At 42.0% G+C, this 15,222-nt stretch overlaps 1 protein-coding gene and 1 long non-coding RNA gene across 2 annotated transcripts in view; one reads left to right on the top strand and one right to left on the bottom strand.

Annotated features, from left to right (window-relative positions):
• TLR8 (toll like receptor 8) overlaps positions 1-10,503 on the bottom strand; it is a 17,229-nt gene extending 6,726 nt beyond the window's left edge. The window contains 1 exon segment of the mRNA XM_017860184.1: positions 10,411-10,503. Coding sequence (XP_017715673.1) covers positions 10,411-10,413 — 3 coding nt within the window. The 5' untranslated portion in view covers positions 10,414-10,503.
• LOC108520705 (uncharacterized) lies at positions 8,756-14,764 on the top strand. The gene is made up of 3 exons (XR_001882983.1): positions 8,756-8,873; positions 10,871-10,932; positions 13,597-14,764. It is a non-coding gene; the product is annotated as an uncharacterized LOC108520705 (long non-coding RNA).
• Positions 14,765-15,222: the final 458 nt, after the last annotated feature.

Genomic DNA, 15,222 nt, shown 5'->3' with positions numbered 1-15,222 from the left:
CCCGCCACCTCGCCCGGCTAGTATTTTGTATTTTTTAGTAGAGACGGGGTTTCACCGTGTTAGCCAGGATGGTCTCGATCTCCTGACCTCGTGATCCACCCGCCTCGGCCTCCCAAAGTGCTGGGATTACAGGTTTGAGCCACCGAGCCCGGCGGAAACAATTTTTTACTCAGAGCCTCCAGATGAGAGCCCAGTTGGCTTTGTGAGGCTTGGAGTGGAGAACTCGGGCAAACCTGCCCAGATTCTAACTCACAGAAATTTAGGCCAATCAATGGGTATTCTTTGAAGCCTCTACATTTGGGAGCGATTTGTTCTGCAATAATAAAAACTAATATATCTAGATGCTATGGATTCTAAGATGATTTATGGCTTGAAAACATGGAGCTCCTGCAGAGGCAGCCATGGGTCTCCAGGCTTCACATCTGTACTGGGAGACACAGGCACACCAAAGGAAGGGGCAACGAGGCTCAGACATGCGAGGCACTTTAGGGGAGACACCGCAGGCAATGCTATATTTGCTCAGGCACCTGAGCAGATCTCAGCCTGTGTGATTTCCAAGTCCCAACATTGCTAGATTTCAAAGTCACTTCCGGACTCATCCCTGCCTTGATTAGCTAGTGGGTGACCTGGGGAGTCTGTTTGATTACACTCACAATATATGAATTGGCTCCTAGTCTCATGGGTACAACAGATATGACTTAAACACATTACAAGGTTTCCACTGTGATAAAAAAGAAGTGCATGACACTGTAAGAGCCTAACAAGAGGGGACTTTGGTCTAGTCATGGCAACTGGGGAAGATTTCCATAAAGAAGTGAAACCGAGGCCGAGGTGGGCCAATCACCTGAGGTTGGGAGTTCGAGACCAGCCTGGCCAACATGGAGAAACACTGTCTCTACTAAAAATACAAAATTAGCTGGGTATGGTGGCGCATGCCTGTAATCCCAGCTACTCAGGAGGCTGAGGCAGGAGAATCGCTTGAACCCAGGAGGCAGAGGTTGTGGTGAGCCAAGATCGCACCATTGCACTCCAGCCTGGGCAACAAGAGTGAAACTCCATCTCAAAAAAAAGAAAAAAGAAAAAGAAAAAAAGAAAAAAAAGAAGTGAAACCTGAACTGCAATCCTAAGGTTGAGTAGGCATGTGTAAGGCACAACCAAGATGTCAAAGGAATTTTTCAGTAAAAGGGAGCAGCATGTGCAAAGGCCCTGTGTCTATTCTCTTGAGTTTCCCAGGCTGTACCTCCGGAGAATCCCTGGGACAGGAATCCAGAGAGATGTGGTGTGGGTCTGAGACAAGGCACATCAGCTTTCATGTTTGCCATGGTACAACTGCTTGCCACAGTAGGGCCCAGAGGAGTGGAATGGCACAGAGGAAGTGGCTAATGGAGATGTCGTTGAGATTCTCAGTATCTCCATGTCACCATGTTCAGTGGACATTTTTCAGTCCTCATCTTACTGAGAACATAAGTTTAAGAGACTGAGAGAAAGCCAGGGACTTGAGTAAAAACCAGAGTGGGCCAGGCACAGTGGCTCATGCCTGTAATCCCAGCAGTTTGGAAAGCTGAGGCGGGTGGATCACTGGAGCTCAGGAGTTGGAGACCAGACTGGGTCATGTGGCAAGATCCCATCTCTACAAAAAATACAAAAACCAATAGTGGGGCATGGTGGTGCATGCTTGTGGTCCCAGCTACTTGGGAGGCTGAGGCTGGAGGATCGCCTGAGCCTGGGAGGTGGAGGCTGCAGTGAGTCATGATCGTGCACTGCACTCTAGCATGGGGGACAGAGACCACCCATCTCCAAAAAAGGAAAAAAAAGACCAGAGTGGGTTTTAAAAATATTAATTAAATTGACAACTAAAAAGTGTATGCATTTGTGATGTACAACATGATGTTTTGAAATATGTATACATGTGGAATGGCTCAGTCAAGCTAATTCACATATGCATTACCTCATATACTTACCATTTTTTGGTGGTGAAAACACTTAAAATGGACTCTCTTAGTGATTTTCAAGTGTATAATATGTTGTTATTAACTATAGTCACCATATTGCACAACAGAGCTCTTCAATAGAACTTTTTCCTCCTGCCTAACTGAAATTTTGTGTCCTATGACCAACATCTCTCCAATTCCCCTATCCCCAAGAATGGATTTTGATCTTCATCTGAGAAGTGATGCGAGACTTTGAAGGTTTTTAAGCAGGATGGCACCATGCTTAGATTGATTCTGCAGTGGTCACTGGCAAGACGGCACAGAACTTCAGTCATGAGATGATGGGAGTTTGAACTGGGGTAGTGGCAATAGAGATAGAAAAAAAATGCATTCAAGAGATATTTAGGAGGTACATTTGAGAGACATAGCAATGGATGAATTAAGGGAGGTAGAGGTTGTGAGGGAGAGGGATGCAATCAGAGTGACTTCTAGGTTCCTGGTCTGTGCACCTGGATGGATGAGTGTCATTCACTGAGAAGGAAGATTGGGGGAGGGCTATTATTGATTAAGTTTAACAGGTTGCTTTTGAGTTGAGTTTGTAATATTCAAGTAGAGATGTCCGGTAGGCAGCTGAGCATGTGGGTCTGAAGCTCAGAGGAGAGTTCTGACAGAGGAATGAATTTGGAAGTCATGACAATTGAAGCCATGGGTATGAATGAGTTCACTCAGGGCAGTGTAAGGCATAAAGGATCTTCCACACTTCAGTTTTAGGAACAATTTTCTCATCTTTTTCCTAGTAATTTTTTATGATTTCATTTTCTTATCCCACTGGAATTGTTTAGGTAGAAAATGTGAGGTGTAGACCCACATTATTTTTTTCTAAATGGAGACCCATTTACCCTAATGTTATTAATTGGATGATCTTTTGCTCACTGATTTGATAAGCTTCCTGTATCACATACTAACTCTTCTGCTATTTGGATCTATTTCTAGGCTTTCTGCTCTGTTTCATCAATGCATTAGTATTTAATACATACTTGGTATAAATATGTAATAGGTATATGCATTAATGAAAAGACAAATAACCCAATAGAAAAATTGAAAAAATATATTAACAGTTCACATAAAAGGGAAACAAATTGCTCTTAAAGCATAGGAAAAGATACTCAACCTCCCTCAAAATTACACCGTCATACCATTTTCACTTATTCTATTATGCAGTTGAGGATGTGGGGAAACAAATACTCTTAAATTTCGCTGGTAGGAGTCTAAATTAACACCACCTCTAAGATGTAGGGTAATGTGTAATATCTATCACAATTGGAAACATACTTGGAGTCAGCAATTTCAATTCTAAAAGTAGATCCTAAAGACACACCCTCATATATGCAAATGTTTATATACAAGGATGTTCACTGCAAGGGCTGTTAGCAATAGCAAAAGACCGGAAATAATCTAAATGCCTATGAGTAGTAGGGTACTCTACTGGGTAAATAAATAAATGATGTTATGTTCACACAATGGAATACCATGTGGCAATTAAATGGATAAGGCAGTTCTATATTCATTCATTCATTAAATATTTGTTAGGCAGGTATTTTATTTCAAGAACTGTATTTGAGTTGCAGATAAAACAATGAACAAACCAGATTAAAATACTTGCCCATTTTGAAAGATAGAATGTTAGACGGTGGAAAGTACTGTGGAGAAAAATATAACTGGGAAGGGAAATGGTTACATAGAATGTCCTTCAACGGGGACTTATCTGATGCTTTTGTCATGATTAGACCGAGCCGATGGGTCTAGGGGAGGAAGATCACAGAAGTGCAGGGCCATTCTAGCCATATCATATGAAGGGTGCATGCTATCAACATGACTTTCAGTGTTTATGTGTACCTTGATCATCTGGCTGAGGTAGTGTTTGTCAGGTCCTTGTTACAATTTTTAACTACAGATTAACACAAATTATTTTTTTAAAAGGTCCAAGGAGAATACGTCAGGGCAAGGCCAGATTCCAGACCATTCCCTTTACGTGCTAAACAAAACATTGTTGTTAGGTAACTCATGTTTAGGTGGACACTTGGGCGGGTCCAGAGGGCAGGATCCATCTTGTATGGCCTCACTAGCCTGGAGGTAAGGCCTCAACATCCTGGTTCAAATCCAACTCTATTTCTTACAAGGCAGAGAGCCATTGAGGGGAAAATCCTCTAGAGGCTGCTAGAGACCAAAAACTGGAGTCTTTTGAGCTCTGCTCTGTTCTTTCTGGATGAAAATAGCCTCTGGGAGAGTCTAAAGCAGCTTAAAAGCAAATTATGGGCCATGGAAATGGCCAGAACATTCCAAAAGACATTTTTTAGTTAAGAGCTTGAAGTTTCTAATGCTGCCCTCCCAAAAAAGTACTAAAGTAAGAAACATGAGTTGACAAATTCCAAATAATCTGATTTTGAAAAGTGCATAAATGGGAAGGGCAAGAAATGGTGAACAGGTTGCTTGCAGAGAAGTTGGGGAGACCTTCATTGCTCCACCTTCTATATTCCGTGCGGGACTGCACAGAGTTTGAATGGAATACTAATGCTCACTTTACAGGGTGCTCTGCTCAAGTCCATAGGAGTGCTGTGTAACCATACCTGGCATGGGGGATCCCCAGGTCCCAGCAACCACTGATCTCAGAAGACAGAGCAGAGACCAAAGGCCCAGCAAGAGCTGCACCTTCTGAGCCAAGTTCTTCCTTTCAGCCACACCCATGCCTGTGACTACCAAAAGTTGTGGCTCCAAAAGGATATCAAAGGACATCTGGTCCCAGATGAAGTGAGAAAGGTACTAAGGAGAAGTCACCCTCATTACAGCAGAACCAATCAATAGAAACAATCCAGCTTGGTAGAAGAAAAATATGCAAATAAAATAGAGAAACAGCAACTCTACAATAACTTAGAGAAATGGCAACTCTGCAAATAAAATAGAGGAAAAAAAAATACCACTATGCAAATAGAGAGAAAGAGAGAGAGAGAAAGAAAGAAAGAGCGAGAGAGCACAACTAACTTCTGTTGGTTGAACCTAACAGTTGGGTGCTCCCATTAAAGCAATAGTAAAAGAATAGAATCCTATAAGACCGAAGAAAGTGTAGGAGGAGACAACAGTTGACAAGAATTGTCTGCAAAGTTTAGGAAAATGGAAAGCAGGTGGATGAACAGTAGATGGGGCAGAGAAAAGCAGAGAAGGCTGAAGCCTACAGCCCTGTGCCTTCTGTGCTGAAAGAGAAGTCCACCCTTGATGTCAACAGCTGATGGTATAATGGGGCTCAGGCCAGGCCCCAGGGACCAGTGAAGATAAGGAAGAGGTGCTTACTAGAAATAAAATAAGTATTAGATTGGGAGCTGATAAAGTGAAGAACCTGGATTGAGCAGAAGTGGCAGAATAGAGAATCAAAAAAGGGGAGTGTTTAGGTTGAATTGTGCCTCTAATAGATAATTTGAAGTTCTAACCCCTGGTACCTGTGAATACAACCTTATTTGAATTTTGCCGATGTCATCAAGTTAAAATGGAATCCTACTGAATTAAGGTGGGCCCTGATCCAGTAACTGGTCTCTTTATAAGAAAAGGGGAATTTGGAAATAGACACACGGGAAAGAAGGCCACCCACATGAGGAGAGAGGTGAAGGCTAGAGAGATGCAGCAGCAAGCCAGAGAACATCAAGAGTTGCTGGCTACCACCAGAAGTTGGGAGAGGGGCATGAAACAGATTTTCCCTCTAACCCCTTAAGAAGGAACCAACTCTGCCAACAACATATTGGTTTCTGACTTGTGGTTTCCAGAACTGTGAGAGAATATATTTCTGCTGTTTTGATCCACCAAGTTTGTGGTACTTTGTTTCAGCAGTCCTGGGAAACGAATCAAGTAAGAGCAGAGAACAGGTAAATGACAGTTGTTCTGTGAAACCCTCTGCTGAGACAAGTTCATGCTGCCAGAAAAAAGCCCTTTGCCTGACATGCCCTTGAGCTTGCTGCAATGAACACCCTGATGATGAGGATGACTGGGTCTTTGTGATACCAGATCTTTCATGGGGTTTGTCTTGGAGCACCCAGGGAGAAAAGCAAAACCCACTTCTTTAAAGGAAACATTATGAATCGGGGCCGGGCGCGGTGGGGTGGTCAAAGCCTGTAATCCCAGCACTTTGGAGAGGCCGGGGACGGGGCGGATTCACGAGGTCAGGGAGATCGGAGCATCCTGGCCCTAATACGTGAACGTCTCTTACTAAATACAAAAAACTAGGACCGGGGCGACGAGGGCGGGCGCTGTAGTCCAAGCTACTCGGGGAGGGCTGAGACAGGAGAAGGCGGTGAACCCGGGAGGGCGGGGGCTTTGCAGTGGAGGCTGAGAGCCGGCCACGTGCACTCCAGCCTGGGAGAGAGGCAAGACTTCCATTCTCAAAAAAAAAAAAAAAAAAAAGAAACTATGGGAATCATGAAAAGAAAAAAGAAAAAAAAGGTCTGCCCAACTTCCTTCTTCTCTCCCTGCCAAATACAGCTGTTGCTACTGAGGGAGCAATTTCACAACAGTTTTTCTGTTTTCCATACATCATCTGTTCTTTGGTTAGGTCCACAGTACATGACCTGCCAATTTTCTTCTGCAGATTCTGAAGGAAACAGACAGCACAACAACAACAACTCTCTCAGTCCTCACCCAAATCTTTCTTCTGAAATTGGATGCTGATGGCCACCAAACACATTTTCCCTTTCAAAGGCTTCCTTCAAGGTCTCCTGGGATGGGTCCTGCTGATGTTCCCTAACACTGAAGTGTCAAGAGAACCTATTGATTATAACATGTAATTAATCTCCTCAACTGAATTACTTAGCTGCTTCAGCACAATGTTTGGATTCAACCACAGTTGAATTTTTGCCAGATTGGAAATAGTTCTAATTTTTAATGGATTCTGATTCATTTGCAGTTAACAATGTTGACCACTGATACATGATGAAAGGAAATTAAGAAATGGTTATGCAGGTAGGATTTGTCACTTTAGATGAAATTTACAATTAATAATAGATACTTTATTTTACCCATGCCAAATTCAATGGATTCACTAACAGCTTTGGAAGACAAAAGAAAACATGACCACATTAAGTACACTTATCATTAAAGAGATGGGTCCTGACTTAACATACACAAAATATGAAAATCGTGTTATTGGATGCTGAGAAATAGTGTAGGGAACATCTGTTTAATCCTCAAAAAAAAAAAAAAAAAAAAAGTAAATAAATGAAGTCCATGAGGCCCCTGCTTTACAGACATGGGACCTGAGGCTCAGAGAGATGAATGTCTTCAAGGTCACTCAGATGGTAGGTGGTAGGGTTGACAGTGACCCCTAGATTTACCTGAGTAGTTAATGAATTAGGAGGGCTGAAGCCAAAGGGCTAGTTGGCCATGATCTGGTTTCAGTGATCAGCAGAGACCTGACAGCCCTATGTGGAACCTCCAAGACTCAAATGCTAGTGGCAGATTTTCCACGTTCCCTTTCTGCACTGAGCAGGCTACCACAGAGAACTTCCAGATTCTCTGTCATCCCTTAGAACCACAGGAAATCTACTGATTTTAGACATACACGCCAACTAGCAGCTCTTTGTAACTGTCTGCAAAATCAACACAGCCTGTATCTGCTAATGCCAATCCAGAACCACAGGTTATGCATTTAAATTACTGTGTCTTATAGCTGGGGTGTCCAATCTTTCGGCTTCTCTGGGCCACACTGGAAGGAGAAGAATTGTCTTGGGCCACACATCAAACACACTAACACTAACAATAGCTGATGGGCTAAAAAACAATCGCATAATATTTTAAGAAAGTTTATGAATTTGTCTTGGGCTGCATTCAAAGCTGTCCTCGGCCATATGCAGCCTGTGGGCCGAGGGTTGGACAGGCTTGTCCTATGGTCTTGAATAGTCATAAATTGGGGCTACTAATTTAAAAATAACAAATCCCTCAACTCCATTTAATAACCCAGTTGAACTCAGAGATGTTCCATTGGAATGACGTTCCCCTCAATGGATCCTGGAGGTGACACTAAGATGCACTTACAAATGATGTCCAACATTAATGTTCAACAATGTCCACGGTTAGTTTCAAAGACTAACCTTGGGAAATGACATCCTTCCCTGTGAAACACACCCTAATATTCTGTAAGTCTGGGGTCTTCCATAAGACTGCTCTCTCTTTCATAAACTCTGAGGTTCTTAGGTTATTACAATGAAAAGATGAGAAGCAGTGACTGAAAGAGGAGAATGAACTCCATCAACTGCCTTCACCCTTATCTAAAGTCTCAGCTTCTCAGAGAAAGCCTACTTAGAACTTCTATTTTGCTTTCTAAAATCAAACCAAGGTGGCTAGTAAATACATTTCAGCTTTTCCTGGAGCATTTCTAGGCACCTAAAAAAAGGGACTGTGTTTTTAACAAAAAGACCAAACAACTGTTGATGCTCTAAGGCACTGATTCTTAACTTTGGCTGCACAGTAGAGATACTTAGGAATTCTAAAAGCTACAAATGCCAAGCCCCATATCCAGAGATTTTGGTTTCATTGATCTGGGGTTCAGTCTGGGCAGCAGGAGTTTTGAAAGCTCCCCCTCTGATTTGAGTCCATTGCCAAGGCTAACAACCTCTGCCTTTAGGCAGGAGGTCAGCCAGGTCCTTGACCTCCATTGGCCACCAGTGGGAGCAAAGAGCCCATTTTTGCAAGTTTAATTTGATTTTATTATTACTCTATTTACCAGGTTTTGTTTTGTTTTTTTTTTGGGGGGGGGGTTTGTTGTTGTTGGTGTTGTTTGGAAACAGAGTCTCACTTTGTTGCCCAGGCTGGAGTGCAGTGGCACAATCTTTGCTCACTGCAACCTCCACCTCCTGGGTTCAAGCAATTCTCCTGCCTCAGCCTCCTGAGTCCCTGAGACTACAGGTGCGCACCACCACACCTGGTTAATTTTTGTATTTTTAGTAGAGACAAGGTTTTGCCATATTGACCGGGTTGGTCTCTACCTACTGACCTCAAGTGATCCGCCCACCTCGGCCTCCCAAAGTGCTGGGATTATAGGCGTGAGCCACGGGCCCTGACTATTTACCACTTTCTTATAATACAATTATACTGGCTATCACAGTAGCTTACAAATATCAAGTAGAAATTGGATAATTTCAACTGCAATCCCATATGTGTCATTGGCCCAGTTGACCCAATTGCATATGGGCCACCTACAGTCATTTTGTAAAGCACCATAAAATTTTAGTGCAGAATTAATTTACCTTCAAGATCCATAATGAACATTAGGTGGATATAAAAATTAACTTCAGGCTGGGCATGGTGGCTCATGCCTGTAATCCCAGCACTTTGGGAGGCTGAGGCAGGTGGATCACCTGAGGTCAGGAGTTCGAGACTATCCTGGCCAACATGGCGAAACCCGGTCTCTACTAAAAATACAAAAATTAGCTGGACTTGGTGACACGCACCTGTAATCCCAGCTACTTGGGAGACTGAGGCATGAGAATCACCTGAACCTGGGAGGCGGAGGTTGCAGTGAGCCGAGATCGTGCCACTGCACTCCAGTCTGGGTGACAGAGCGAGACTCCATCTCAAAACAAAACAAAACAAAACAAAACAAAACATTAACGTCAAAAGACTTAAGTGTACATTAAATTGTCAAAATTAACTCCAAGGACTTTGGGGGAAAATATATGGTAATTTTGGATGAGACTCTCTTGAATCAGACTTTTCAATTGCTCTTAAACCTCATTGTATTTTCTAGCAAACATATCATTTAAAACAAGTGTAAAGTTTGTTTTAGTCTGACAGTTCTTGACAATAACAAAAACGGACCACCTGCTATGTCTAGACAGTGTAAAATAATAACTACAGAAATTGTAGCATGTTATTAAGTTGGTGCAAAAGTAATCATGGTTTTTTGCACCAACCTAATTCTTTAAAACTCTGACCAAGAAAAGTAGCAATTAATGTTGAATTGTAAGCCTTCAACAGTAGGTTAAGCTCAGGCTTCACTAGGCTTTAACAACTGACCTATGTATGTGAAGGAAAAGAGTTTGTCCTTTTCTACAGAAATAGCAAAGGAAAAATATTTCCCTCACCTTCTCCTCCAACCTGTTGTTCTGGAAGAGGATATTGTCTCTGGTAGGGCCAGTAAGTAATATTTCCAGTTCAATTTCTAACTTGGAATTTTCTTATTTTCCTGTTCAAATTAATAAGATCATCACTGCATTTGATTTTCAAAATTTACTCTCTAATTCCTTTATACTAACATATGCACAAATTAAAGATCACAGCAAAAGCCGCTTTACCTGCATTTACAGTTGTTTTGATCTTTAATTTTTATCCTTATTTGCCCATTTATTACTTTCTTGGCTCACACTATTTGCCGCCAATATTTCTGGGTCAGAAATCCCATGTTCTGTTGGAAAGCTTTGCTAAAGAAATAGAAGTGGCTTACCATGTTTCTGTTGTTCTAATTTTTCATTCCGTAACTTGCAGCAGTGCAGGATGGTACCCTCTATGCAGGAGGTGGCCGAGAAGAGAAAATGGCTAACTTCCTGATATGGGTCTATTTACCATCAGCAGAACCTAGCGCATGTGTTTTACAGAAGCTTACATGAAAAGAAGGGAACTTGTGATTGCTTAGCTGTTGCCAAATCATTAATTGACTGTGCTTTAAAACTCTGAAACTGAAGTTGCAGGAAAAAGTCGTTTATAAAATGATGTAACTACAACCCAAATCAGACACATACGGTGTATTTTTTTAGTTTTTGTGTATTTGTGTGTACAGGGGAGAAAAAGGGAACATTATTCCATTCACTAAGAAAACTTCAGTGTACTCTTTTTTTAAAAAAGTTACCATAAATTTGTACTGAACTTAGGATTTCTCAAGCTCATCTTCCTTGTATAATTCACAGATGTAGGCGAATAACGTGAGCATTGCTTCATCTTTGTTCCACATGTTTCTGAGATAGCACCAGTAGGTGTGGGTCTCCCTCCCACCAGGCTGTGGCCGCAAAGCGAGCATTTTCTCCTGGGTGCCCTGTGCCTCCCCCAGCACCTGGCGTATAGTATAAGCTCAATGAGTGTTCATTGTATGAACGAGTGAGTCAATGGCTGAGCATTCATGAGGCTGGAAAATTTAATCTTCCCGATTTAGTCTGATAAATGGATTCAATTTTATGCTCGCAGAACAAGGGCCTCAAAAAGTTTAACCTAGAGCAGAGGTCAGCAAACTGCAGCCTTTGAACCAAATCCGGCCCAGAAGTGAAAATATTTTTAGATGAACATTGGCAATGGATTTGATGATAAAGAACACTAACTTTAAATTCCAACTAAGCAGAATGTTATCACCTCCAAAAATGATTCCATTCTTCTCGTTATTAAACCTATGCTACAGAAAAACTGCCTTTGATTATTATTATTACATTTTGAGTTTCATCAATTAAATAATTGTGGAAATTTTTATTTTACTCTGTAAGTACCTACATAATATTCCAAATTTGCTTCTTGGCCTGTAAAGCCTAAGATATTTGTGATATGGCCCTTTACTGAAAAACTTTGCTGACCCCTGGCCACAAGAATAAAGTTTAGAATGGGATGTGATATGTTTCATCTTGCCTTACACCCCAGGAGTGGGAGAAAACCAAATTGGCAGCAGAGGGGGCAGAGATGACATCCATATATAAATGGACTGTGGAACACCTTGTTATGAAGGAAGGCCTGTCAGCAGTCAAAGAATGGCTTGGGTGGGTATGCCTAGATGAACCTCCAAAAATCACATCCTAAGGGAATTCAAGACCTGGTGCACGGTTTGAGAAGTGATTCCTATGACATCAGAGTGTGCAGCCTGGGCCTTCATGGGCAAACCAAAAACGTTTGTGATTGTGAACCCAAAGACCTCGGCTGGCCGCATCCCAGTCTTTTGGTTTCCCTCCAAACATTTGCTCGGAAATAAAGTAAAGAAAGTAAGAAAGAAGGGACCGAGTGCGGTGGCTCACGCCTGTAATTCCAGCACTTTGTAGAGGCCGAGGCAGGAAGATGACTTGTGCTCAGGGGTTTGAGACCAACCTGGGCAACATGGCAAAACCTTGTCTCTAAAAAAATACAAAAATTAGCCAAGCATGGTGATGTGCACCTGTAGTCCCAGTTACTCAGGTGGCTGAAGTGGGAGGATCGCTTGAGCCCGGGAGGCAGAGATTGCAGTGAGCCATGATAGTGCCACTGCACTCTAGCCTGGGTGACAGAATGAGACTTTGTCTCAAAAAAAAAGAATGAAAAATGACTTCCAGCGGTTGACTGAGCAAGGATCCTCGGAACTGGAGAGTTTGTCAGCTTTCTAGAAAAGGGAGACTCACATACCCTGGCTTCTAGGCCACCAAGTGTCAGCCAATTGTAGACCAGTCAATTGACCTTATAAAGCATGTATATATATATATANTAGGTGCATCCTCAGAAGGCAAATGCTAATTCACACAACTCCAATTCTCTACTTGCCCAGCTGTTTATCCCTTTCCCCACACTTGAGCTCTTTAGGATGTTCAGTCATTCTTCATATAAACCAAAGATGCTTTTTCAAATCCAAAACATGAAAGTAAGTAAACATCAACCTGCAACTGATTACTCAAACTATTTTTTCTTTCAGACTTTAAGTCATAAAAAACAATAACAGTGACAAAAGTTTTGTGGAATCATAAATTGCATAACATTCTTATGCTGTGCAGAAACGAAGTAGGAAAAAGAAAGTTTTCTAAAAGATCTAGACTCAAGTGTTGTTACTTAATTGCTATTGGACTTTGGATGAAAGTATTCAAATTTAAAAATAATAAGAATATCAAAGATTAAGAAAGGTTGTTGGACATCTCAATTAAAGGGAATGCAGATATTTAATTTTATTTATTACACTACATTTTTAAAGCAAGAGTACTATGAAAATGCTATATATATAAATATATATATATATATATATATATATATAAAATGTATATATGACATATTTTATGTACATATGCATGTTTATATGTATATATACACACATACAGTCTAGTATCTATGTCAAGCAAACTCATAAAAATGAGTAACTTACTTATACTAAATAAGCCTTCAGTTTTCTCCACACAACCAGTACCTTACAAGATGAAAATGAAAATGGAATTGACACCAGGGCAGGAAGGTTACTGAGAAGCAGAAGTTCCATCTGCTTGTAAAGTAGCCAGATGATTGGCTTCTGCCCAAGCCTAGAAACTGGTCCTCGGTGGCCAGGTCTGCTGTCCCCACCTTACACTGTGAGGCTCAAAGCTCCTGGGCATCTCCTAGACCAATCTTCCCTTGCTCTTCCCCTTGCCATCCATGCTGACACAGATCTTGATTCCAAAATGGAGAAGACCTGTCATGAACCGCTTCTGCCAGGCAAGCCTGCCAGACAACGTGCACTTCCCAGACACACAAATCACCAGCAGACAAGCCTCTCTGAGCCTTAGTTTTCTCGTCTGTCAAATTGGGATAAGAATACTAGTATCTTTTTCAGATGCTGGCTTTGAGGATTAAATTGCTCATATTGTGGAACTCTTAGAAAAGTAGCTGGCACAAAGTGAGTGTTCAACTAGTAGAGCTAGAATTATTATTACTACCTTTGTTGTTACAGACTTCACACATTCCTGGACTGTTGGCAACAGCAGGCCCGAAGAACCACTCTTGGGGCCTTCCCCAGCCCTGGACACAGCCCTTTCCTCTCAAGTCAGTGATGACCAGACAATTCATAAGGTGGCAAATGGCTTTCCCACACTGGGGCCGCTTCGAAGTACCACATACGGAAATAACGTGCAACCCTGGAAAAAGCTCAAGGTCTGGGAAAACACCAAGTGCCTGGAATCAGTTGTTTGTTGTGAAATCGATGCTAAATATATAAAAAGCTAAAGTGAAAGGACTTATGTGGAAGAAACTTTTAAGTCAACAATTTGGATGAAGAAATGCACAAGAGGCTTCCTTTACATAAATCTCATGTGATCCTGGTTTTAAATGGGGGTACAGAGCTCCTGAGAGGACAGCTACTGTGCGTCAGCGTTTGGGAGCCACACTGTGGCTTCCCTTGGCCCCTTTAAGCGGCTGCCATTCCCTGGCCAGGGAAGACACAGGGGAGATAGGCCACAGGTGCTTCCTGAAACTCTCTGCTCCTGCCTCCACTTGACCTTAGCTTTGCAAATCCTGAGTGCTTTGTGGGCACCTCTGGGATGCAACTTGTTGGTGTCACGCCCACTTTGCCAGGTCCTGCTGGCAGATATGGGCTGCTTGTCTTCTTTGTCCCCAGGTCCCCATGTGCCTCCTGATGGTGTGTGGCCCAGATGGGATGGAGTTCTCTGCACCAGCACTTACTTAAGGCTCAACACACCCACCACTCCCATTCTCTCTGCTTGTTACTATAATCCCCATTTTCAGAGGAGGAAACAGGCTCGTAAAGGCTCAGTCATTTACCCAAATTCAGCAGCATAGCTTGGATCTGAACCGAAAGCTCTGCCGTACTTGCCACTTCCTCTGCTGGATGACATTTTGGTGGCTCCGTGTTACATTCCCCACCAGGCTGTACACCTTTTGAGCCCAAGGGCTGTTCTATCCATCCAGCCTGGTCTCATACACGGATGTTGGTGAAAATGGATGGGGATGGATGGATGGATGGATGTTGGGAAAATTAAAGGGAAACACAGAGGATGATATGGATAGAATTAAGGGAAGTTTCTTTTGTATATAAATTTTTTCTGATTATAATGTTATTACATGGTCCTAAACATCCAAATAAAGGAACGTAGAACACATCAGATGAATGCTCTCCAAATTCCACTCCTCAGAGTTAACCATTATTAATGGTTTGGTATATGTTCTTCAAAATTTGTCCTATGTGTATACTGACATATAATGGAATACAGAATTCTTTTTGAAAACTTAGTTCACACGATACGTGCTATTCTGCATCTTTTTTTTCCAGCTAGCATTCTGGTTTGGATATGCAGATCTGTCTTGTTCTTTTTTTCAAAATGGCTATGCTCCATAGATGGTTATGCATGTAGCATTTTACTTAACGAATCCCCTATTGATTGGCATTTGTGCTTGTCCTAATGTTTTGAAATAACAAACATTGCTGCAACAAACATCTTTGGAGGGAAGATAATTTTAAAAGGAGTGTGTTCAGGTGAGGAGGAAAAGTCAGCAGGATGGAGAAGAGTGGTCACGTGTGCAACGGACAGAGTCAACCTCATGGAGCCACTTTCCCAAGTAG

The sequence above is a fragment of the Rhinopithecus bieti genome, unplaced genomic scaffold (assembly GCF_001698545.2).
Source record: "Rhinopithecus bieti isolate Rb0 unplaced genomic scaffold, ASM169854v2 scaffold_54558, whole genome shotgun sequence".
NCBI lineage: Eukaryota > Metazoa > Chordata > Mammalia > Primates > Cercopithecidae > Rhinopithecus > Rhinopithecus bieti.
The sequence above is the reverse complement of the archived record's forward strand: the minus strand, read 5'-3'. Positions and strand labels throughout refer to the sequence as shown.